The sequence below is a fragment of the Dreissena polymorpha genome, chromosome 7, assembly GCF_020536995.1.
Source record: "Dreissena polymorpha isolate Duluth1 chromosome 7, UMN_Dpol_1.0, whole genome shotgun sequence".
Taxonomy (NCBI): Eukaryota; Metazoa; Mollusca; class Bivalvia; order Myida; family Dreissenidae; genus Dreissena; species Dreissena polymorpha.
Genome location: NC_068361.1, coordinates 98,988,992 through 99,015,951, shown reverse-complemented (window position 1 = coordinate 99,015,951; position 26,960 = coordinate 98,988,992). Strand labels below are relative to the sequence as shown.

At 34.3% G+C, this 26,960-nt stretch overlaps 1 protein-coding gene across 1 annotated transcript; it reads right to left on the bottom strand.

The window, feature by feature from the left end:
- Positions 1 to 20,266: 20,266 nt before the first annotated feature.
- Positions 20,267 to 25,721, bottom strand: LOC127839948 (uncharacterized). The gene is made up of 7 exons (XM_052368342.1): positions 25,644 to 25,721; positions 24,809 to 25,013; positions 24,242 to 24,522; positions 23,995 to 24,129; positions 21,974 to 22,052; positions 20,834 to 21,455; positions 20,267 to 20,480 (listed from the first exon to the last, which is right to left on the bottom strand). Exons 1-7 carry the CDS (start codon positions 25,719 to 25,721, stop codon positions 20,267 to 20,269), a joined length of 1,614 nt encoding a protein of 537 aa, XP_052224302.1.
- Between the last annotated feature and the right edge of the window lie 1,239 nt (positions 25,722 to 26,960).

Genomic DNA, 26,960 nt, shown 5'->3' with positions numbered 1-26,960 from the left:
ATGAGTACTGCTCCATTCATGCACATCGTTTCTTCTGTGATGATTTCTGAATATAGTGATTGTAATTTGTAATAAAGAAATATAGATAAAATCAATAATGTAAAGTAAGACATGCTATATTAAAAACGTGTATGTTACATGTGTTTATGGTAAGTCGATTTAAACATTATACACATCACATGTCAGTAAAAAAAATAATATGCCTTTATCTCATTTTAATACTTCTTAAGCGCCTTTATCAAAGTGTCGTTTAATATTTTAAAGATAACATGCAGTTTTTAAAATGGTGAAACAGTTCTACTGATAATCAAACAGTTAAATTTGTCCAGTGTACATTTACACGGTATTTAGTATTTGTTATAGTAAAAATCACTCACGGATTTCGGAATATTTCTCCACAATTTTCACTCGAGCCCCGACGTCGATATCGAAATCCTCCGTCTGTCTTTTGGCAATGTCATGTCCAAAGAACCCCACGCTTTCTTGCTTGCTCGGGACTTTGTTCGATGCATTGATTTCTCCTATCACGTTGGCAGGCGTAACATCTCGCTTCTTTCGTCCCCAACCGGCATAGCCCATGCAGTTGGACTTTGATAGAAACGGTAATAAACGTTATCATCTATATTATGCAAGTTTAAATCCTTTTTTATCTTACATAAGATTTTTATCTGGCAAAAGAGGTAAATCCCGTCATCCAATGAAAAACTTCCAGTATTTAATGTTACTGAAACCAATAAATCCCTTATTCTCTAGAAGAAACAGTTAAAATGGATATAACAGGAAAAGTATAAATCGTTATCTTCGTTCACAGAAAAAATTATTATAATCAACGAAATTCATAAATAATACGTTTATGTGAAACTGAACATTAAATTAAGTCATGATATAAGAGCAGCGCTCTGGGAAAACCGGGCTTAATGCATGTGCGTAATGTATAATCCCAAATAAGCCTGTGCCGCCGCAGACTGGACTGATTATTGTTTAGATCAGACGTCAATTTAACCAAAAATTCATATAAACGGAAATATCGCCCCTATTTAGTCTAAGCTGAGTGCACAGGCTCATCCGGATCGATAGTGTACGAACATCATCAGTTACGTACATATCTTTCCGATTGGCCGCAGCCGAATCCACGCTTAAAGGGGCCTTTTCACAGATTTTGGCATGTATTGAAGTCTGTCGTTAAATGCTTTATATTGAAAAATGTTAAAATTGGATCTAAAAAGCTCCAGTAAAATATCAATTCTTAAATTAAATAAAGAAAACAAAAGTAGACCTCAACAGTGCTCAAACCACTGACCCCTGGAGTCCTGGAGTAAAAGTCTACGATTTAGACCACTCGGCCACCCGTGCTCATTCAATCAAGTATGTATTTTATACTTTATATACGTAACCCTCGAAGTTAAAAAAAAAAAACAACACAACAACAGAACTCTCCAAATTATTAAATCGTTTTGCGTTGCAACGATTTATAATTTTCAGGATTTTAAATCGTCAAAAGATGCATAAAATGGCTATTCTAGAACATGATAAATGTTCAGTATTATTAGTTCCTAACAAATATCATAACTTTAACGAAAATTTGCGAATCAGTAACAACTTTTTTGTCAATTTGTCAATTTACCAAAACGTGAAAAGGCACCTTTAAATGTTCGTCAGTTTAGTACCTATCTTTCCGATTGGTCGCAGCCAAAGCCACGCTAAATGTTCGTGAGTTGGATTACCTCTTCACAGTCGCCTTTACAGACTTGCAGCACACATGTAAAGTTCATCTCAATCGCTTCTCCCTCTAAGTTGGTGGACCGGAAGGCCCCGAACTCGCTCATGAGGTAACCGCGCTTGAAACGCGAGAAGTTCGGGAACAGGTCCGTGTCAGTGGCGCAACTGAGAGTGATGCATATTTTGGTTACAACACCATTGGCGAAAAGCATGTGTACATATTGCCGTGCTAACCTTACAGTAAGAACTCAATTCACACATCCGGCGTGATTTTGGTTGTATTTCATCATAACGGACAGGTGGGGTACTCCACTTTATACCCACCGCAAAAGACCACATTAAAACTGAATGTAGAGAAGCTATATCAGTAAACAAAAAAGTGCGTGTAAGGCCATTTTTTATATTCATGATTCTTCGTTATTATCAATTTATACGTGAAAGTTGTGAGAGTTAATGCAGTATGTATCGTCATTTTTTATACAGTGCCATTATATAGACATTTTACAATAAAAACCCAGACTGTATCTGTATTCAATATGTTAATTGGCTTCTCGCGAGGGGAGACAAAACGGCCACTCTCTTTCCAATTCTCTTCAACTTATTTTTCAGTTAGCATTATTATGTTATGTAGTTTATCATTTTCGTTATATTGCTATTTTTCTTGTGAGATGACAAATATATTGTAGTTTTACTAAATGAAGAGGAAATTATATCCCCACCATAGCGAACATAACATTCTTCCGAAATAAAAAGCAAATATCAGATGTTTTCTGTGACTTATACACATAAATGTACAATGGTTATCAAACACAGTGTGAAAAGCGACTATTTTCAAATGTCCTATTGCATATAATTCAGTGATAAAACGACAACTGTATAAATCATTTTAACAGTAAAGGTACCGGTCTCTGCTAAAACTTAATTGAAATAAAGGATGAATGCACGTTAAGCAAGATCTTAATTTAATCCGTCATCTATTGTGAATTTCCATCAATATAAAAAACACTCTAGCCCTAATCTTTTGCTTAATTCAATTGCATGTGTTCTGTAGTGTTATTGTTGTTTGAGTCATTAGTGTTTTGCTTTAGAAATCTATTGAAAATACGTATTTTTAGATTGGGTCAATATGACTTGGAATTAAGAAGGGCGTTTGTTTTATGCTCCCACTTACATAGGTTGTTTAAGGCTTGTCAGTCCGCCCAGCTCCAGTAAACATGCCCATATCGGCTGGAATGATGAAATTACCTGAGCTCTTTGCTGATAAAGAGCATACATTGTCCCGACTTTGAAGTTATTTACTAGTTTTTAATATGGGTTAATTTTATTGTATTTTTTTTTTTGGGGGGGGGGTTGGGGTCATTCTATTGCAATAACATCATGTGGTTTCGCATATAAGAAGTTTTTTTTTTAAGATACAAATTGTTAAAATGCGTTCGAATATTGATTCGGTATTGGTCCGCTCTCTATGGAGATATATAAAATGTATCTCTCAGCCTGACATATGTTCGACATCACATCTGTTAATAATTGTTGAATATGCCTTTCACATGATATTTTAGAGAAATATAGATAAACTGTCGGGCACTGTACTGGCTTATACGCACGATGTGGTACCTCAGGCGCCAAGACTGATCCTCTATTTAAACAAAAGATTGATCATAATTTGCGTCTGTCTTCTTAAGGTTTGCTGTAACCTGGTAAAAGGTTACTATGTATGTAATTAAAGTAAATGTACCAGTGACTTATACACATAAATGTACAATGGTTATCAAACACAGTGAGAAAAGCGACTATTTTCAAATGTCCTATTGCATATAATTCAGTGATAAAACGACAACTGTATAAATCATTTTACAGTAAAGGTACCGGTCTCTGCTAAAACTCAGTTGAAATAAAGGATGAATGCACGTTAAGCAAGATCTTAATTTAATCCGTCATCTATTGTGAATTTCCATCAATATAAAAAACACTCTAGCCCTAATCTTTTGCTTAATTCAATTGCATGTGTTCTGTAGTGTTATTGTTGTTTGAGTCATTAGTGTTTTGCTTTAGAAATCTATTGAAAATACGTATTTTTAGATTGGGTCAATATGACTTGGAATTAAGAAGGGCGTTTGTTTTATGCTCCCACTTACATAGGTTGTTTAAGGCTTGTCAGTCCGCCCATCTCCAGTAAACATGCCCATATCGGCTGGAATGATGCCATTACCTGAGCTGTTTGCTGATAAAGAGCATACATTGTCCCGACTTTGAAGTTATTTACTAGTTTTTAATATGGGTTAATTGTATTGTATTTTTTTTTTTTGGGGGTGGGGGTTGGGGTCATTCTATTGCAATTACATCATGTGGTTTCGCATATAAGAAGTTTTTTTTTTAAAGATACAAATTGTTAAAATGCGTTCGAATATTGATTCGGTATTGGTCCGCTCTCTATGGAGATATATAAAATGTAGCTCTCAGCCTGACATATGTTCGACATCACATCTGTTAATAATTGTTGAATATGCCTTTCACATGATATTTTAGAGAAATATAGATAAGCTGTCGGGCACTGTACTGGCTTATACGCACGATGTGGTACCTCAGGCGCCAAAACTGATCCTCTATTTAAACAAAAGATTGATCATAATTTGCGTCTGTCTTCTTAAGGTTTGCTGTAACCTGGTAAAAGGTTACTATGTATGTAATTAAAGTAAATGTACGCATTTGCTTTTGCTAATATTAGTAAAAAATAAATATAACAAATGAAAAAGTATGATAATAAATGGTATAATGACATGTTTCTATGAAACATAGTATTGATAACATTGTAACAGTTTTGACAATCTTAGCTGATTATCATAGAAAACAATTTTTATTGGAAACCGTAGAAGCAGATTTAGATCTGGAAAATTGTGACGGCATTATTTCAATCTTGGGCCAACGCCAATCAATAATGTACATCCGGACTCTAGCCTACGTTATACCCACAATCAGGCCGATCTATAAAACAAACCCTGTCAGTTTGTTGTTTTTATGTTTAGCGAAATCCAAAACAGTTTATTTGTCAGAGCGATGCGACTTTATTTTAATTGAACAGCATATGGATATTTTCACTTTTTCACTTTGTTATTTATGTTGGAGTTAACAAGTAGGTTATTTCTAGTTGTATGTGCCAATTATACGCTAATACATATTATGTGCAGTTCGTTGTGTTTGTTTTGTTTTCAACCTTATATTCTACTTCCGCGCCGCATGTTAATATAACAACCTTTAATTTAAATAAAAACAAGCAACATCATGATAAAACAGTGTGTAGCAAGTTATATTTACACAATTAAAATATTATAATATACTTACAAATCGTCGATGAGGACAATCTGAGAAGCAATGCAATATCTTGCCTTGATATCGAAGTCTCCTAAAATAATCATTTTAGGACAAGATATTACCATTAACACTACATCTGCGGTAAAATTTAACATACAACACTATATCAGTGTTAATACTTAAGATGCAGGGATTTATTAGACTTCTCAGTGAATTCGCCTATCGATCTGGGCAACGAACAAAGTATTCGTATTAAGTAAGCTACTTAATAAATAACGATGTAAGATTCATTTCAAAAGTGACATTTAAAGATTTCAACTGCAATCAAATTCTCATTATTCCTCCTTATATAAGCAATTCTTCAGGCAATAACAATATGTAACTGCATCATTGAATACAATTTATAATCAAATAAATGTAGTAAGTTAGTAAACAGAACTAAATGGGTGAATTTGGGCAACAAGCTATTTACCATGAAGAATTGTATGTGGATGCAGATATGTCATGACTTGTTTGGGCAGTATATAAAAAATTTGTTTTTCAATAGCATTGCCATTTGTTTCCACTGACAGTGTATAAAAGCAATTTACAATATATCCTCTAAAATATTATCATTCCCAGCTGATATGTGTTGGATGTATTTTTAAAAGCCCTTATGCGTTGTAATTTCTAACAAGCATAAAACACGTTTAAATTGAAGAAATGCAGCTAGAATCAACTGACTTCTTTAAATCACATACTGAAAAACAAAATGATCTAGTTCTAAGCGATAATTGGCTGAATGCCTTTTTAAATACACATACACAGTTTCTGACTTAAAATGGCAAACGATTAAGCTTCAGAAACTCTGCCGCGACATAATTTCTTGTTCGAATTCTGAATTTCACTAAATTTTAAAACTGAAAACCAATACTAAACATAAATTATCAAAACACAGGTATAACCGCCGTTGTACGGTCAATGCAAAACATTGGGTTTTAAACCAGTTTGAGGGCTAGCTGAACATTACACGTTCCCCAGAATTATTTACAAACCGAGCGCGTCTAAAACGATCTTAATCACACACAAAAAAACATTAATATTTAAACGTGACACGTCCATTGAATACTACATCTATTAATTAATGTATAATTGTCGAAAGTATCTGACATCTATTTCGGATTAGAGGATTAAGTTATTTGTACCAATAGAAATATGGTTTACTTTAACATATACTAAATTATTAAACTATCAATTTAAGGAAGAATCTTCATAAAATTGTCAAACACGATGTAAGATTTATTTACAGTAAAGTTATTGCATCCTCATAACACAATTTAGCTCCATTACTTGCAACCTATAACCTGTTGCGATATGCTTGGGGATGCTGAATCCACGCAGCACAGTCAAATGTAAGTGCTGTAGTATTTTATACACCACACGATGAAACTCCGTAAACTCTATTAGGAGAGCGGATCTTGTTCTTACACAATATTTGTATAACTGTGCACCAACTACGAACATACATGATTACATTTTTGAACGCTGAACTTTACTTAAGATATTTCGTACATTGATGGGATACGATTATTCAACACGCACCTGTCCACTCGTCGCCAAGCTGCAACGTCATGATAAGGACATCAGAAAGTTTAACCTCCGTCCCACTGACTTCTTCGTCGGATACAACCTTGTAGAACTTCATGGCTGCCGAAGGTTTAACGGTCATATTGACGCTGCTATCATCCTGCTTGTCTCTGTTATGGAAATAATGAAGGTACAATAAAAAAGTCAGAAGTATCTTAAAGCATTTTTGCTTGACGTTGTTCGACAAACTGTCGTTTTCATCTTTATGTACCTTATGTTAGTTGTAATGTTTAATTTAAGGTCATGAGAGTCCCAAAACAACTGGTAATTTAAAAACAACATTCTAAATGCTATTATAAATCATACTATATATAAACATTAGCCATAGATGTGTTTGAATTGAACATTAAAAAGGATTGTGATCTGGTATAAATTAGTTGCCATTACTGTTAAGTAAGAATTGTTACCGAATCTCCAAACTTTTTGAAATAGAGAATTACGTCAGTTGGTGCAAACAACGTTGACACATGCAATGCACCAATAGTACTTTTGAACAGATAATTATAGTTGCTCGTAGTACGGTAATGTATCTCTTAATGTAAGTTTATGTAACCAAAGACGCACGCTTTGTTGCTATTGGAAACCAGAAGGTCACTTGTATCGGCGACGCAGAAAATGGGGATGACTTTATCGGCTCCGGTCTGGTATCCTCTGCTTTTCTGAACCACGATACGGAAGAGCATTTCCTTAAAAAAATAGTAATAAGTATCGATGTTATAAATATACGTTCTGAATAAATGCTTAAGATTTGATTGTAAACAGAATAGTATGTATTGTCAATACTCACAGTTAAAGCGTAACTTAATGAAAACATTGTATAAATCGTGTTAATTTGATATATATATATATATATATATATATATATATATATATATATATATATATATATATATATATATATATTTAATATGCCTCGGGCTTTGATATACAAATAAACAATTACAATACAGGTTATAGTTAAAGCCACTTTAATTATTCTAGACATCCGCTTGACTGGCAGCCGCATACAATTTATTTAATTCAATTACTGCAAAATCTGAAGCAGTTTGTTGGTTATACCATGATATAATAGTTAACAGTGCAATACATGATTGGACTGCTTTCGATAATACCGCCAGAAGCGAGATTGATTAATGCAATAACGTGTATATTAAGAACATTTTCCGCTATTAAGTTTTTGTGATAGTGTTGCGTTGTGATGAAAGTCCATATTAACAATACGCGTGTCCTAAATCCACGCCGGTAACTCAATTAGGCATCGCAACAGACACCAAAGAAATCACACACTAAACTCATAGACAACTTTTAATTAAGCAATGTATTTCATTCCATTGTAGGGAATGGATATCGTTTATTAGTTCTTTAACTTTTGGCATAATCAATATCTAAGAACTCGCATCAAAGAACACTGCACATTTCATAACAGGGCGTGATGTGAGTGGATCAAAAATCTAATTTTACTCTATGTACCATATATTACTATATATCACTATATTACTAAATTTACTAGAAAATTTAAATTGATAAACACAAAACAATAACGAAACTACCACAATAATTGGTCGATTATTACCCAAATGTGTGCATATAATGAAGTTATGTTGCTTACAAATAATCATTTTAATTACTGTTTTTGAACACATACGCGGTTTTCGCACGTATCCCCAGTAAATCCGGTCATATAGTAACTTAGAACTATACACTAAAGGCATACCCATTTTATTCCACACTCCTCAAAGTCGAATTCGTAGAACGCAATTCCTGATGACGTCACACGCTTGCAGGCGTCTCCCTGGCCCTGGATGTACACAAGCCCGTTGTCGGCTGCGTTATAGGTCGAAATGACAAGCTTGGTCTGTGTACAGCTTTCCACGTTCACTAAAAAGTAAGAAAAGTGGAAATTTCAAACACTTATGTTTCAATTTTAAATATGTGGTTAAACATAGCAGATACAAAAAGTGTTGTTGTTGTTTTTTTCAAAACAAATCCAACTATCATGAAACAGATCATAAAGAACACGCAGTATAAGCTTATGTGTTTACATGTCTTGGTAAGTTGTATCGATGCATTGATAGAAATGTTAAAAAGAAAACTTATTTATATAACTTGGGGCATAAGTATCTTACATAGTGGCTCGAACAGTGCCTCATTTGTCTTGAATAATGACGTCATCACACAAATCCATAATGCGTATTTCTGAAAAAAGTAGTTTATATTCATGATAATATGCTTTACATTAAGATATTCAAACGATTACTCAATTCCAGTCCAAATAAATTAGCTCCAATAAACGAAGCATATTGTTCTTTCTAACATTTTAGATTTAGAAACTTATGTTATTGATTACAAGACATGTGTAGCAGTTTAGGTCTATTTTCGTTTAAAGAAAGTCTCATCTAACGAAAATCAACTTTCGATAGAAAGTTTCGTCCCTGATTAGCCTGTGCCGACTGCACAGGCTAATCTGGGACGACACTTTACGCACATGCATTAAACCCCCTTTTACCAGAACACGGCTCATATGTTTAATATCCATTTTGGATAATTTCACTGAGCATAATATATTTTGTTTTTCACAACTTAAATTGTTACACACTTTTTTCTTCCGTACATCAATGCTGCATTTACGTATGTATTGAACGATAAGAACAATGCTGGCAGACATGGTAAAACAAATCGTGTGCAAACAAAGAATGAAACAAAAAACTAAATTCTATCAAAAATACGCATATCTTCAAATACGTAATTTCATGACGATAAATGCATTAAGTATATATTGACTTACTAAGGGTATATAGTTTTTATTCTCTATTTGGCTAGAGATTTGTAAGGTGTTATTTATTACAAGCTTAATGAAGTTATAAAAGGATGATATATATATATATAAATAATAGCTTACCATGATCGTGGAAAGGTTCGGAAATCCCAAACACATGAAGCTAACTAAGTACGAATACATCATTATAGCACAACTTAAATAATTTTAAGACAACTATTAAACTGAGGCGACCATACTAGGCATAAACAACAACCAAATAGTAATATAAAACAGTTATGTAGTCTCATTTCAAATATAAAGCTTACGCATGCGCAGCCAAATATTACAGACGTGTGATATTGACATGATTGTATTAGCACCACAGTAACAAATTATCGTGAATATTTAAAATCGGCCACCATGTCTACGGAGTTGAACAATTGATATCACTTACTAACCGCGCAGGTGTTGACTGCAATAAATAATTAAGTACAATTATCGAACTACCAAAACGGCTGTTATGACATTTAATTAGATAAGTCGGTTATATGAGTATGTATGTTCATACTATGAATATACAAGTATGCATATCAGAAACGGGAAATATTATATGTGCAGGCTAATAGAGGGACGACACTTTCCGCTTTTCATAAATCTTTTGTTTAAAGAAAGTTTCTTCTTAGGGAAAATCTAGTTTATGCGGATAGTGTCGTCCCAGATTAGCCTGTGCAGTCCATTAGTGGTGAAAACTTTACGCACTTGCGCTAAACCCCATTTACACAGAGCACGGCTCATACATAATATATAATCTCGTTGTTTTACATAGACGTGAACAACAATATATTCAATTGAATAAACCCTTCATGCATCCGATCATCTTTAATGAAACAAATGCATGTTTTCTTAAGTTCCCATCGATTCGCGCCGTATGCGCTATTTTTATCATTTTATTTTCGTACTAGTTTAAAAAAAAGTAATTGTAAAGTTAAATAAATATTAACTTTAAACGGATGAGATAGAATATTTACATTGAATTCTTTACTGAACACATGAAATATTTATTCTGATAGAGCGTAATGGGATTTATTGTTCCTATATCAGTATTTCTTTTTTTGAATAAGAAAAACGGAACAGATCCGTATTCTTTATTCTAGCAGAACACTTGTTGCTTTAAAAGATGTAGTTGGTTAGGGCTGACCGGAGGATCGGACCTGAGACCCTTACGTTTAAGCGCCTATTTGTTTGGCTTTCCTTATGTCTGTCTGTCTGTCCGTCCCTCCGTCCTTCTGCCCTCCTTTTAGCCCGCCTTACCGTCCAACGGTCATTACGTCCGCTCGTCCGTCTGTCTGCCTTTCTATATTAAATATTATTGCCAAATAAACTCTTATTATTCTTTCCTTTTCTTATATTATTTGTTTATGGAAATATAAAAATATGTGTTGCAGAGTATGTAAACTTAAGATGAACTTGTAACTGTTCGTTTCCGCGCGAGATATCAGATGCTAATGCTCCAAATTTGATGAAATGTGATATGAACTATCACTATAGGGTTTACATAGGCATCGTTGTCAGAATGTTATAGACCAATAATGGCTTAGGGCCTTATTGCCCTTAGATTATAAATAAATGTATGACATTTTCTAAATAATTGTTCGTTTCTGTGCGATATCTAAGGAACTATTGATCCGAAATAGTTGAACGTTAATATTCACTTTCATTTTAGTGAATATATGCATAATTTGAGGTCGTTTTGCTCCACTGATTTTTTTTCAGGGAATTATTGCCGTTAAAATACGTACTGTTTACCGCGTATACTTGGTGTCTGATCAAATGAACTAATTATCCAATTTTGACGAAATGTAACATGCAGTATGGAGTTGACATACACTAATGTCAAGTTGTTCCGCTGCGATGAGTTTCCAGAGGATTAGTGCCCCTTGTATAATACTTGTTTCCGAACAATTAATCGATGCCATAACAAAACGCATCGCCGGTGATACTACACGTTTTCTCGTATCGTTTGCAAAAACTTAAATGTGTCGTTGGGTATTATAATCAAATAATAGTATGTTGTTTTTTCATCAATGAACTTGTCGGTTTAACATTAATGATTGCGAATGCACAATCAAAACTACATGCATGAATAGTATAAAATCTTTTTTCGTTGATATTCTGTTATACTGTCTTCTGAACGTGTGTTCTAGTTTTCTATTCATCGATATTTTATTATCCTAATGAATGATTTAAATGTAAACTCTACGTAAATTTAGACGTAATATATTCGATTCGCTTGTATATAGCCAGTTATGTCGTGAATGCGGTCGCATGGGTTGCAAGGTTCGAAGCTTAGGCTTATTAAAACTTATTTTTAACGGTGAGATACATTTGTCATTACTAGCGAGCATACTTTGATGTCAAATTATTATAATTTTGTATTAAATGTATGCGTTTACTTGTGCACAATCACGGCCGTAAATCACGGGTGCCACATCTTTTTGAGATGCGTTCATTAATGAGCCAATGCTTCTTTCGATTTGGCGCAAAGGACCGGATTTTTTTACAATCTTTATTCTATAGTAGGGATATGTCTTACATCTGTGTTAAAAATATTTTGCATTTAAACAAAACGGGCAATGAAGCAAAAATTAATTCAACCACAAATGTACAAAAGCATACAATCATAATCAATTTTGAAACGTGAGGACTTTTATAAGTTGTGGAATGGTTTTTTGTTAGTAGTTTTTTATCGTTAAACATTTATATCAAGACTCATCGTATTATGCGTGCGTTTGGTTTTGGCGTTAAACCAAACTCGTATATTTATTTAGTTTTGTTTACAACAAAGTTCTTTTCAAACTGAATCGTGAACGTTTGAGCGCGATCCATCCAGTAGTTAACCCATTTATGCCAAGTAGACTCTTCCATCCTTCTAAATTGGATCAATTTATTTCCAAAATTAGGGATGTCTAGTATATTTATTTCTAATTTAGAATATTTCTTACAGAAATTCCTTTAAGAAAACAGCGCAGACCCTGATGAGACGCCGCATCATGCGGCGTCTCATCTGGGTCTGCGCTGTTTGCAAAGGCCTTTTTTGTAGACGGTAGGCATACATGGATTAAAGAGAAGTTGACAGCACAACCTTTTGGGAGTATTTAATATGTTGTTGAAAAAAAGAGGAACGGCCATATTCTTTCCAAAACCTTTTGCAGCCGCAATACCTTTCTTTACGTCCATCTACATAAGATTATTAAACTGTGAACGTTTAAGTGAGACCATTCAAGTAATTAGAGAGGATTTGAAAACATAAGCTTCAGAACGTGAAAAAAGGTCCGTAGTTGTGCCAAATCGTCGCAGCTAAAATTCTTTTCTTTACGATCATTTAAATCCATCATTTGTGAACGTTTGAGCTTGAACCAGTGAGGAGTTGAATAGTTGGAAACACATGCTTCGGTACGTACCTGGTTAAGGACTTACGTACGTAAGATTAGACGGACAAGTGCGATTCTTCGGTGGGGATGGGAATACTAAAATAGTATTGAGTATAGTACATAGTGATCGATCAAATCACTTGCTGTTGCATTTTCCTAACGTCATACAATTACATTTCCAACAATCATTGAGACTAATAAAACACATATCACAATTATATGTGTTCAATCAACTGCTGCCAGTCTATGAAAATCGGCTATGACAGTTCAATGTAACCATCGCGTTTTGTAAAAGAATTCAGCATGATGTTGCAAAAATATATCCCATATATATTAGCAATATTTTTATGCATGCACATGTTCAGTTTGCAACTTCAACAAAGAGGTATATGTACATATCCACTTAATAGCATTTAACAATTAGAAACTGGGCATTTCCAAAACACTCGTCTGGTGTTTTTTTTTCTTCCAAATATCGCCTTTCAGTGTATGCAACAGCAGTAAGAAATTAGCATGCCCTGAACAGCCAAAGAAAACCGCATAAATGCGCGTGGTTATAATAAAAACAGTTTCACAATTTGTTAATTTTGGGTAAACAGTTTGATGTTATCAAGATTAGTCTGAGGCTTTCTCTGTGTATTGAATGCAAACGGATTTTACTTAAACAAACATTTATTACCCCAAGGAAACGTAATGGCTATATTACATCAGAATATCTACATCTCGTGTAAACGAGTTGTTTATGAGGACATGCCATTTGAAGCCAATTGTTGACGACGAAAGTTACATAACGACACGAAGTCACCGCCAACAGCAGCTCACAATGAGCATGAAGTTCTCATGTGAGCTAAAAACTACGTTTAACAGGGCGCCAAGACGGATATAATGACTCGCTGATGGACTTAAGTTGTTCCACCGCATCCTGCTCCGGAAGGTCTTTGAAGACTTTTTCAAGACACAAAATTACTTCGACGAAAATCACCAATCCTTGCAGCGTTAATACGAGTCCGACCTGGAGCCTTGTTGCGATTTTTCTTGCGGAGGTAGCATGTTATCATCCTGCATCCTGATCGGGCTTGGTCTGAGTTACAGTCTTCACTGTGGTAGCTGCGTCATCTTGATCGGGCTTGGTCTGAGTTACAGTCTTCACTGTGGTAGCTGCGTCATCCTGATCGGGCTTGGTCTGAGTTACAGTCTTCACTGTGGTAGCTGCGTCATCCTGATCGGGCTTGGTCTGAGTTACAGTCTTCACTGTGGTAGCTGCGTGTTCCTAGTAGTCTGCTGAGTAGGGAGCATCTGCTGATCGCAAAGTCGATATGGTGCGACTTGTGTGACCTGGGGTACATCAAGTATACATTGTGATGTGGTTTAGACTGCAGTAAGTTGTGATGGGAACAGAACTCAAGCAATCTCTGCCCATTTTCGTTCATCTTCCCAGTGCGTTGTTTCGAACGCAAGACGGTTCTAACTAATCATCTGTCCCAACTCTGACGTTAAAATATATGAAGAACAGGCTGGGCTTAGCCTTGGGGATCGCTTTAATCAGAATGTCCAGCTTAAGGTGTCTCAGTGTGTATCGGTAACCCATAAATTCGATGCATAGACGCTTAAGACAGCAATGGGACCTGCAGCTTAGTTAAGCCGAAGAGTCATGATACGCACAGTACTACCATGAGGGGTTCGATGAAGGCAAGAAATGCGTTTTTACAGCACCTCCCGCTTCATGCTGACGTGGCTGTACATACACAATGAGCTTCAAACATCCACTGAAGCAGGCGGATATTTTCAGGTCAGCACCTTAGCGACATGAGACTGCCCAGATTGTTGCGGGCGAGTTGACCAATGAGACAAGGTGGTCACTCCCACCCTCGGATGCAAAACAATGTAATTCCGCACAATTATCAAGCATACATACTTATTTGGTAATATTGAGGTACGCATGAACAATTGTAAAATAATTCAGACGATAAAACAATTGGAGCAGTTCCTGTTCACATACTTTTACTGATTTTGCAATGAATAGCTTTGTTTGAAATCTTGCTCCACATCGTGATAGTACGAAATGTGATCGTTTGCAAACTCTATCATTTCTTACGTTTTTTAATCAACCTAGTGAATACGAACCGTGTTGTGTACAAACATGTGTATAATAGCAGATATTTTCTAAAAGCTATTTACTACCTTGTCTCATCAAATAACATGTAATTAAAATAAGAAAAAACATAACGCCCGCCTTAATGTAAAAAGCATATTAAAGAAAATTCGTTTGTTTTAATTTGATTACCTTTAAATCATGCCGAACTTGTTTCAATATACTTAAATAAAAGAAAATCGAAAATATGCATTACATATTGTTACACTTTCCAACGAGGTTTTTTATCCATATTTCATAATTTAAATTTGCATAATCTACATTTTGAAATCGTCACAGAATAAATGCTATACATGAATGGAGCTGCATTAATCGCCATTATCGTGATTCATATCACTGAGTTAGTGCGATTGTGTCTGTTTTAGTTTTCACCGGATGTTAGTCATTTCACAAGCACTGCTCGGGGACGACGAGCTGGTTACTTTCTTATTAGTAATTCTTTTGCATTTACTTGAGCAAATAATAAATCCAATACATTTGTAATTAGTGTGAACTATATATAGTTAAAATATGTGAGGTATGTCTATAAATACGTTTATTCAACACAACTGCGCCCTTTTATTAATTTTTTTTATAACGAACGGTTGCAGCGAGTCTGAATTGAGACTTACATAGTTAAACCTGATTAAACGTTGTATAAGACCAAAGACAAACGTAATTCCATATATTTACGTGATTACCAAAAACCAATTAAACCAATAATAAGGTAAGTACAATTGATGGCATGTAGTGAATATCAACCATTAACGTCCTATTTCAAAAACGACGCTTAGAAGTAACACATAAAGCATGTTATATACTCGCTATTCAAACCCAAATTTACTTGAGCTCTAACACAACTTATAATTAAATCAATGATACTTCATACTGTGATCATCCGAAGTTCATCAAAATGCATGCTCACCAAGTATAGAGCGCCGGTGTAATGGTTTCGAGAAAGATAGACGATGTGACATACAACCCCTAAGAATGGCTTTACCACGTGACACACCACAATGTACTATGACACAAGATATTTGAACATTCAGATTCTATCTCGATTGTTTGACAAGAAATTTAAGAGAACAGAAAATAACTGGTACTGTATTTGTTGCCACAGATTACAGTTACATGTGTGTTATTACATGTTGTAAAGTAAATAAAGTGTGAAAGTAAGCTTACCAACAAACAAGCAATTGTTTATGTGGTTAAAAGTTTGCTTTGACAAATTTAGCTTATGTACGTAAAACGGAAAACATGTAAAACATTTTTATACAATATATGGAATTAAAATAATGCTCTGACAATATGAACATAATAATGTATAATAACGTATTAAAGTGAAACAAACTTTAAAAATTGAGTGTGTCTAAATATGTTTAGATATAACCAGGCGTTCCGTTTTCATTATTGATATTATGTTTATGCAACACAACATGTTTGTAACAAAGAGACATGTTACAGCACCAGCAAAAACTGGATAAAAGGGAAACGAGAAAACTTAAGGTAGCGCACCTCTAATGATTTCCCGCGATTTATTTTACGATCATTGCCGATCTTAAATGATCGTTTTTTTCCGAGAGATGCATTTTATTTTTTTCAAACTTCGAATTTTGATATGTGTTTACCTAATTCATTTAGAATAGATTATTTTCACAATAAATATTGACTTTGATCTAATTATCATCTGAAAAAATACGATTTCGCGATTTCTTCAAAGAATCGACGAGCCTTTTTACCTGTTTACTTATGGATATCTAATTTAAGGTTGCACTAATATGAAGTTGTCGTGGCCGAGTGGTTAAGACGATGGACTAGAAAACTTTTGGGATCTTCCTGCGCAGGTTCGAATCCTGCCGACATCGCATACTTTTTGCGACGCGTGATATTTCTTTTCTAACAAAATTTGATTTAATATAGCATATAAGCTATGTTTATTGTCAAATATGTTGAAAATTGTAAGAACATCCTTCAATTTTTTAAATAAAAACAACGTTATGACTATATTGGGTAATTTACTGCGGAAAATACGAATGATGCATGTTGCATTTTTATTTTTATTTAAAAAAGTAAACGGTAAATCTGTCTATTTCTTGGTATTTTTGCTGTATATAGTGTTTCTATAAAAAATAGTTTAAAATATAACTTAAATGATACTATTTAGAATTTCATGACACTTTGTTTTTAACCGACCCAATTTTTTTTTGGCTGAAATCACTTACATTTCATGGCGCTATTCCATAGATAAAAAATTGTAAAAAATAAATGTCTGTAAAAGAATACTTATTTCATCTTGTTTAAACTTTAAACACCTTTACTGCATCTGTACACACCAACTGCATGCCCATATTTGGAAATCTGAATTAATTATGGAACTTTTATATACCCCAGGGGTGAAAATAAACTGGACAAAAGCTGAGCGTGAGGGTCGTTTTGAAAAAATCGGTATATTTTTTTTAAAAAGCATGGAAAGCCTACCTACAAATTTGCATGTAGTTCAGTGAAATGATGCTGATTAAGAAAATAATTAATTAAATTATATTTGGATATGTGCCCATTAGAGGTGCGCTACCTTAAATGTGATTGTGTGCATTTTTAAATGTGCGAACAAGATGGCAACAATTTTGACAGGCTGATATACACCAACACATTGATAAACAATTATATATAATCAATAGATATTTGCAATATTGATATTTCATCGTGTTTTTAGTATGTTATTTACTATTTGTCATACAATTTGTTTCTAAAAAGTAAGCATTTGTCATGACTAGATCATGCACATTAACCATTGCATGTATTTTCTTCTTAGCGTAAAAAGATCATCATAGTATCAACACTTTTCTCATCGAAAAATCAAACGTTGCGAGGGTTTCAGTAGCGAAACTTTCGTCAGGGCGAATATTAGGTTTCAATATACATTTATATATAATAAAAATATTTTTATGTATAGCATTGTATATGTCAGCTAGTAATACGCAATTGACAAGATAACACTTAGTACTGGCATTATGTTAATATTTATACGCTAAACATTTTTACAACCCCTTATAAGATAGGGGGTTAAGTTTTACTATATTTTGTAGCACACACGATTGGAACACGATTTGTTCACAATGCAAATAGTATTCAAGAGAGATAATCAAAAGAGCTAATCAATCGATAATACATAGTGACCCAAGCGGTTGAATAACTCGGTAACATCAAAAATGAAAAGTGACAAAAATCGGATAAATACAACATTTACAAAGCGATACCCAATAGTGAGTAATGCATATTTTGTCCCTTACACCCGAAAATATTCCAATGCATGCTGAAATGGCATCCGTTCTTACGAAGGAACTAAAAACTATTCAGTTATTTAAAGAATGTTTAAACATGATTACATGTATGTTCGAAAGCACTTGGTGCGAATGGAACTTATACTGAACTGTTCGCTTTGTTATAAACATATTGTGTGTTTTTTCGATTAAGTCCAGAAGCATTACATGTCGTCTACTGACAACTAGGGCTACCAATCAACACCTTGTTCTTTCAGTCAGATTTTAATATTAAAAAAATGTATTTTGGTCGATGAGATGCCCTTAAAAAAATAATTGCTACATACACGTTTATACATAATGTGTATCTTTGTGTCGCCTGCTGTTTGTGCTCATCAGATATTTTGTAAATCCCATGTTTCTAAATGAGGACTGGGTTTTCTCTGCAGAGAACTTAGTATTTCTAATTTGATAAAAAGTTATCAAGCGATATAAATGAGTCGGCTTTTCCCGATTTGTTCACCATTTATTCATGACTGTGGTACGATTAAGTACGCCTTAGTTTGGTTTATGATGGTAAATTAGCAGCTACAACATAGACAAACATTAAGAAGACAATGGGTACAAACCAGTTTGCAATTAAAGCATCATTCAGACATATTGTTCATCATCCGAATTGAACTAATATTGCGTGATGTATTTTAATTTATATCAACAAGTATTTAGATGTTAACTTTAAACGTAAACACCTGGTTACGAAATGATAAACATGTATTTCAAAACACACACTGATGAATTTACCTATCAGCTTGAATTCACAATGTTTACGACTATAAAAGCAAAACCACTAGGTATTACGTTATAAGTAGAGCTTAATGATGCACAGCAATGATCACAAAAGAAACATGTTGTATGTAGTTCGTGCACATCACCCAACCCCCCCCCCCCATCCCTTCCTTAAATAAAACACATGCAATACGTTATTGTGCTTTGTCTATGCTAATCACGGGCATATCATTTCACTCAACTTTTTATATAAGCATTTATATTTCTTTTAACAGCAGACTTGCGTCTGGCCTCTCCTTTGGATTCTGCGCCCAACAGCTCTGTACAACACGTGCTAGGTTCTCCGGCATTGCGTGCTTGGTATTGCAGTCGGGATGCGGTCTGCTTGTCGCTGATCGTCCCATATTCATATCTACAGCTGCCCGCCTTTGAAGACGATTATAGTTTAAGTGGCAATATTGACATTTTCTCATATAGGTATACCTTTAGAAATTAACAACAAAAACACTTATAGGTAAATACGCATTTTACTTCTTCTTGTGGTTGAAAGAACAATAAGACCACCACGTGTCTGTAAACATGAGTTACTTTTTTGCGTATGCGTATTGAATTCTGACTTGACCCTACCTTCCATACCAAAGTTCCCACAGCAAAGTTGCCAGGTTGAATATATTTGTGTGTTAACCAATGTTTTGATGAGCCAAAACTTCCGGCGCCAAGAATTTAGTGCCATTATCTATGTTAGTATCCGGTGTACAAGTCGGTCCGCAAAGTTTCACTTTTCCATTTTGTAGCTGTGAATACATAACGGTTATGCACAATATTATTTATTTAGGCTTGCGTACTACATTGAAGATACAATTCAATACACGCATATGTCCATTGAGTAATACCCAACGACATTTTAATATATATTTAATGATACAATGTACCAGAATCTTACCAGAACGTTTTTCAGTTGTATTTTACTGTGCACATATCCTTTCCAATGTATATAAAACATCGCAGAGCAAATTGCTTGCCCTGTCCGGCAAAAGAAATCTGAGGCTTCTGTTCTGGATGTTTGAGATATATTTCTAAAGAGGACAAGTGTTTTAGAATATCAATCGAGAACATTATATCAACCAATAATCCGAATGTGTAAAACAACATTTATTTATGTCATGGATATGGTTGCACATACAACTTAGCACAACAAATAAATCCCAAAGAAAGAAGAGATAAGGCAAACGCATACATATATATTTTAATTGCTATGCACAATAATCAAGAATACGTACCCACACTGAAACGGGGAATTGTTAAATACATATTCTTCCAGGTTCGTGTCGCATTTATCGAACAGGATAAGTAACCGGAAGCTGCTCAACTGTTCCCTCATCCCGCTTCCAACCGCGCCAGGTAACATGTCAGTGTAACATACTCCCAAAAGACTCACAATGTTAGCGTGGTGCAAGCTCCTGTAGAAGGTGTAAACCTTAGTTTTATTTTTGTATGTCACCCGTTCTCATCGTATGATCTTCGTTATCATTAAAACCATTTTACAGACAAATGATAGTCTAACACGTTAATTTCTGGATTGCGTGTTTCCAAACAAACAACGACCATGTAGTCAAAATACGCTCAATAGTGTACAACAGAATACGCTCAATAGTATACACCAGTGCACACATTTATTTATTTCAGTGAATAATTTGTTGTTATTTGAATAATATGTAAAACAAACATTTAATAAGTAAGATTTGAATAGTTTTGTTGAACCAATACACTTCTAACGCCAACTGCAAAAATTAGTTTACCAATAAATTGGTACCTGAATAGTTCTAATTCGGCCAAACGTGAAAACATCGTAGCGGGGAATAGTTTAATAACTTTAAGTGCCACGTCTTTCTCCAAATATTTGGCTGCATAAACTTCTGAGTGTTTTCCCGTTCCAATTTCTTTCACACGAGTAATGTCACCACAATTCGCGACGTCTTTGGCTAGATATTGAAGCCCAAACAATTTCAAGGACACTATGTGACCTTGCACGATCGTCTTTATGTTTGTAAATTCACCAACAATCTCGCTTGAATCACGCGTATCATTTAAAATTGATTCAAGATACACCATATCCGCTTGCATCGACGCTGAAACTATACGGGCACTCATTTGATCTATTCTCCTCATTAAGATAGACTCATAATTGTCAAGGACACATTTTTCAATTGATTTCTTCTTTAAAAGTTCTTTAAGATATTGCTTTAGCCATGCATCCAAAAACGGCGAACAGTCTGTCTCAAAGTCTTTTAATTTCTTGTCATCGTGTGCCTCCACCCCTAGGGCAACAAATGCCGCCACTATGCTTATCGGTACCCAAAGCGGAGCTGTTACAGCAAGTATTGCCTTGTCACCGGTTGTTAAACAGAAATCGGTTGGCATTGTTGTATCCGACTCTATAGTATAATGAAAAAGAAATCGTATCGAATACTGTACTTGAATGGGTATTATAAGCACAAACTGAACACAATTTGAGACGACCACTTATAAAAGTATCACAATGATTGTGATCATTTTGCATACTATTTGTTTCATATTATTTATACGGAACAACACAAAACAGTTTGTGTGTGTATAAACGTTTACATTATGATCCATCATAAAGTATAGATGTTGCAGTAAAATTAACTCGTACCTGTTGCTTTTTCGTCTGGTTCGTTCTCGATCTTAACTAGTTGTTCAACGTCTCCAAATTCTCGTCGCAGGGATTGAAATTTCTTTTCAAATACCTCATTTATCATTGTCGCAATGAATTGGTAACGTTTAGAGTTCTGCTCCCATTTCTGTATTTCTGTCATAATCAGTTGAAGTATATGACTCTTTACACCGGTTTTGGTAGTGTCTATATCATTCTTTGGACGTCGCAACTCTTTATTAGCATAGAATCTACTCTTAATATCACTTTTGACGCTACTTTGATTCAAATGCTGCGTTAGCTTCATCGCCATCTCCGTACATTCAGAGTGAACACGCTCCTTTAGGTCTTTTTTTATCTGTCAGAATAAAAACAAACGCAAGCAATGAAATGTTTCTTGTCTAAATAGAAAAAGTTCTCTCATGATAATTTATCTGGCGTTTTAATATTCCTTTCAAGAATATATGCCAAAATACAAATAAAATACAATAATTCTTCTTATAGAATCACGCATATATACCCTATATACTATTTTAGGAAACATAAGCACGACGAAGAAGTTTGGCGAAAATAAACTGTTCGAGTACCTTCGTTAACTCTGCGGTGTAGCGTTGTAGTTTTCCAAATGCTAGCTTCACATCGTCGTTGGATCTTTTTGCATCGTTAGCAAACTGTATTCTAACTAAAGCATGTTTTCGAACGTGTTGTAACAGGCCGTCCAACCAACTGAAAACATAGGTCAATGTATAAACATGTATACACATTTAAAATAATAAATAATTTAAATAATATTAGTATCATTATTTTTACTTGTGTATAAACATTATACTTTTTTCTTCATGTATTATATAATCAGTTCAATATAAAGAACATGTTGTTGTGTTCAATATTCAATCATTTAAACTGGACTTCAACAATCTATATTTTTATGTGTTAAACATGTGATTGTCAAACGCATCAAATTACAATGAGTCGCTTTTATAATATTTTTCGTTTAAAAGAAAGCCTCCACTAAGTAAAACTCCAGTTCAGGCGGAAAGTGTCGTACCTGATTAGCCAGTGCGGACTGCACATGGTAATCTGGGACGACAATAAACGCACATGCATTAAACCCTTTTTTCGCAAAGAACGACACCATTATATCATACATAACCTGTAATGTTCTTGCAGTTGTCTTCTTTGACACACGATTACTGATTTCCGCAGGCCTTCGTGAATTTTCTTCAATCGATCGATCATCACATTTTTCGAACTTCTGCCTTGGCTGGGCTAATATTCATAATCGCGTTGAAATCACACATCGAGGCATAACTTAATGTTTTTTTTTTGTTACAAACGTTACACATACATGTACAAATATAAGTAGAACTTTAACAATACGCACTAATGGACTTGTGTTGTTTTTGAATAATTTGTAGAAGACATGCTTAAGTAATTTAAATGCTGTAATTACAACAGTATAATGTCTATATCTAAATGTACATTCATGTAACTTGCCTCAATGGTACTTAGCTTGAACATATGATCATCGTCCGAAATTTCCGGGAAATATGTCTGTATCTTCGTAACAATCTCTTTCCATATTTTATACCCTTCACCAGTATCGGAGCGTCCTTTTTCCTCGACAAGGTCCCATTTATTTAACACAAACATCATACGGTTTGGATCGATGCTTTTTAAAGCGCTTGCTCGTGTTTCAGACAGAAACTGTTTGCACAATTGCATTAACTGGAATAAATGGAATTCAATAAACCTTAAAAGTAATAAAACGTTTTGAGAATTCACTTTTTCGTCGACTAACAGTAGAAATTCTTTAATAATGTTATACTTTTAACATGCTTAATGGTCATTACATAATACAATTTAAACGAGTATTTAATTTATTGCTTAACACAAATTATTTGATATCCCTGTTAATACCGACGTTGTAAGAAGCGTTTCCTATTCGGCGATCCGGGTCAATTCTTACTCCCGGCACATGCGCGTTAGATGTGTTTTTACCATACCGGAAAGGTGGGGTTTTCCCCCCGGATACTCCGGAATCCCACATAGCATAAAACCACACAAAACGGACAGTTTTTCTGATTTTTTTAAGCTTTAGTTCAAACTTAGTCCCATCGTTCGTGAGTCTAGTAACATACTTAGGAAGGGGTGCTGTAACAAACTCCCTGTCCTATTATGATGCAGTCTCGGGCGCGGATCGAGCTCACAAACCTTGATGTACAGACACCAAACATTAAAAGAGCACCCAGACAATTAATATATCTGCCAAATGACAGAGATTGTTGAATCCAATATACTTTACAGTCGTAGGCATCATCAAAACTTGCACTGTCTACTACATAAATTAGGATCAACGTATCGCCGATCCATTCTACCATTTGCGTTTGTAATAAGTTTTCTTCTCCATCAATTCTCAGTATGGTAACATTCTCCTGAAAAGTGCGAAGACGTATTGGTTTGTTTAGATTAGTATGCAATCGTGTAATACAATTTTTAATAAATAACGTAACCACGGAATGTATAAAATAAAGAAAAAACAATTACTACGTTTCCAAAAGCTGGCAAATTGCAATACAAATCAATTTGATGTGATGTTTTCCCCTGCATTATGTCACACAATAGGCCTTGAAACGTGTCCGAATCTTTAGGATAAGAATGTCTCTCGCTCGGTCCATTCTCCATTTGAATCACAAAATACTCCTCCACGTCCAACAGTATTGAATGCACACAACAGGTAGTTCCTGGCGAAAGTACATGCGGGTTAGGAATTACATCGCTTCCCAGTATAGTTTTCATAAAACTGTTCATACCTGGGTTTGATTTGCCTGAAAACAGGACCAACAGAAAATATTTGCCTGTTCTATACTTATTTAGACCATACTTTTACGGTCTAATATGAATCTTTTAAAAGTATAGACATGCCGAAATATACCACTTATTAATTACACATCGTCTCCTACTTTTCTAAAGACTTCAGGAGCCAACGGTTATAACAGAAATACCATCAGTGGAATGCAAATAAATTATTTGGAAACTTGATAAATTTGATAAGTTATGGTAGATACACCTGTCATTCTTAATGAAACATGAACATAACCATGTCAAACTTACCTGCAACAACTATTGTGCATTTTTCTGAAAGTGCGCTGAGCTGATCGTTTAGCTTCAAATCGACGTCGTCATATAATCTTGATAACAAGGTGCACATTTCTTTAGGAAGCTGTTTAACCATATATTTAACATGTCCATATACTTTCGATAAGCTTGCTTTTGCTTGGCGATCAATTACGAAGACATCGCTCATGTCGAATATGGGCTAAATAAAAAAGTCCAATGTGGAAAATCCTTATAACATGGATAACTTCCCATATAATTAGCGACAGAAGATTTATTCAAGGTTAATATTGTTTTAAATATTATAAAAAGTGTAAAAAATAATGTGTTATGACAGTATTGCAAAGATTGAATTTACTTATTGTTCTTATTTCTGTGATAGATAAATGTTAATTGCTAACTTTGAACACGTTTTTTTTCTTGATGCAATACAACATTTGGTAATTTTATAATTCTCGCAGATAGGTTCTATAGCGATGACATATTCTTTGTTCTAAAGCTATCATGTTTTATTTGTATTTACATTTTTTTTTTATTGAAGATTATATACGATGCGATACTTACAAATGTAATGTTAAACAGTAATGCAAGCATTGTTTATGAACTACTTAAAATATGTTAAACAGTAATGCAAGCATTGTTTATGAACTACTTACAATATGTTAAACAGTAATGCAAGCATTGTTTATGAACTACAAACAATATGTTAAACAGTAATGCAAGCATTGTTTATGAACTACATACAACATGTTAAACAGTAATGCAAGCATTGTTTATGAACTACTTACAATATGTTAAACAGTAATGCAAGCATTGTTTATGAACTACTTACAATCACAGAAAGTGGGTCTTGGTCAACAGGTGTTTCGTCATCAAGGAGTTTTCCAAATGATTTTCCAGAAGTTGCCATTATTTTTATTAAGTATTTATTTCACAAAAAAAAGTTTTATAATGATGTATCTATAATTTATTAGAATGCAATAACACGCACATGTGTTGAGTTTATAAACAAATATCGTTCATGTTCTTATACCACACACACAAACCGAACATCACACTATTTTGAACATTTTGCAGTGCGTATTTTATTGCTTTCAAGTTAAGCCATGCATGTGCTTTTCAATACAACCACACACAAAAGATTATTTGCTATCGATACATCGTAATTAACGACCAGCTTTGGCAAATAATGAAGTTTCAATCTGAAAACCAGTACATACAGACTGCCTTTGTTCGTATAATGTAATCAAAAATGTATCAACTGCTATTGAAATAAACAGCATTAAGTTCATTCTGCTTTTACCAGCATGAAGTATGGATAATAATTCATAACTAACCCGCGCGAATTATTTGCCGGCGTTGCATGTTAGATTCTTTTGTATCGATTGTATCGACAAACTGTCATTTTCAAAAGACAGGCAGCTTAAATATTTACTTATCATTGGGTTGACGAGAATATAGTATTTTAAAACTATGTTTGAATGTATTACACTTGCAATATACTAAGCGTTATTTTGCCACATTTTAATGTTCCCCAGTCTATACTATAACTATACTAGTCTTTTGCCCTATCTGTGTGTTGGTTTGTTGGTTTGTTTGCGTCAAACTTTAACATTGGTCTTAACTTTTGCAATATTGAAGATAGCAACTTGATTTTTGACATGCATGTGTATCTCATACAGTTGCACATTATGAGTGCTTTAAGGTCAATATCAAGGTCATCCTTCAAGGCCAAAGGTCAAATTTATGGGGGACATAGTGTTTCACAAACACATCTTGTTCTTAAATGGTTTTCACTACAGACAATTTACCGTGAACGTGTGTGAAACATACTGATTCCATACGAGATTATTAATGGGCTCTTATGAGAACATGTAGAGCGTCGGCCATTTGAAGGTCTCGGGTTCGAATACCCCGACCGGCAAACTTTTTTTTCAAAGTTTTACTTTTCTTACTAGGAAACAAAAATAAAACAAAATTGTGAAAAAGTCGGCTTATTTGTCTGGTAATAATTCTCGGTCTTTTCATAATGGAAAACGTGTTTAGAAGTTCAAGTTTTAGAGAAGTAATTCTTTCCTGATCTTGGAAGAAGTCATGTAAACTTTTTTTCCATTGTGAGATTATTATGAACTTTTGATCATTGTCATAT

What these genes read in the sequence shown, in the direction of transcription:
- LOC127839948 (XM_052368342.1), bottom strand. Translation starts at nt 25,721, where the DNA reads ATGGCAACTTCTGGAAAATCATTTGGAAAACTCCTTGATGACGAAACA. An exon ending in ATGATGCCTACGACTGTAAA is followed by an intron (nt 22,053 to 23,994) that starts GTATATTGGATT and finishes TTATTCTGACAG; the next exon opens with ATAAAAAAAGACCTAAAGGA. An exon ending in AACGCAGCATTTGAATCAAA is followed by an intron (nt 21,456 to 21,973) that starts GTAGCGTCAAAA and finishes ATTATACTATAG; the next exon opens with AGTCGGATACAACAATGCCA.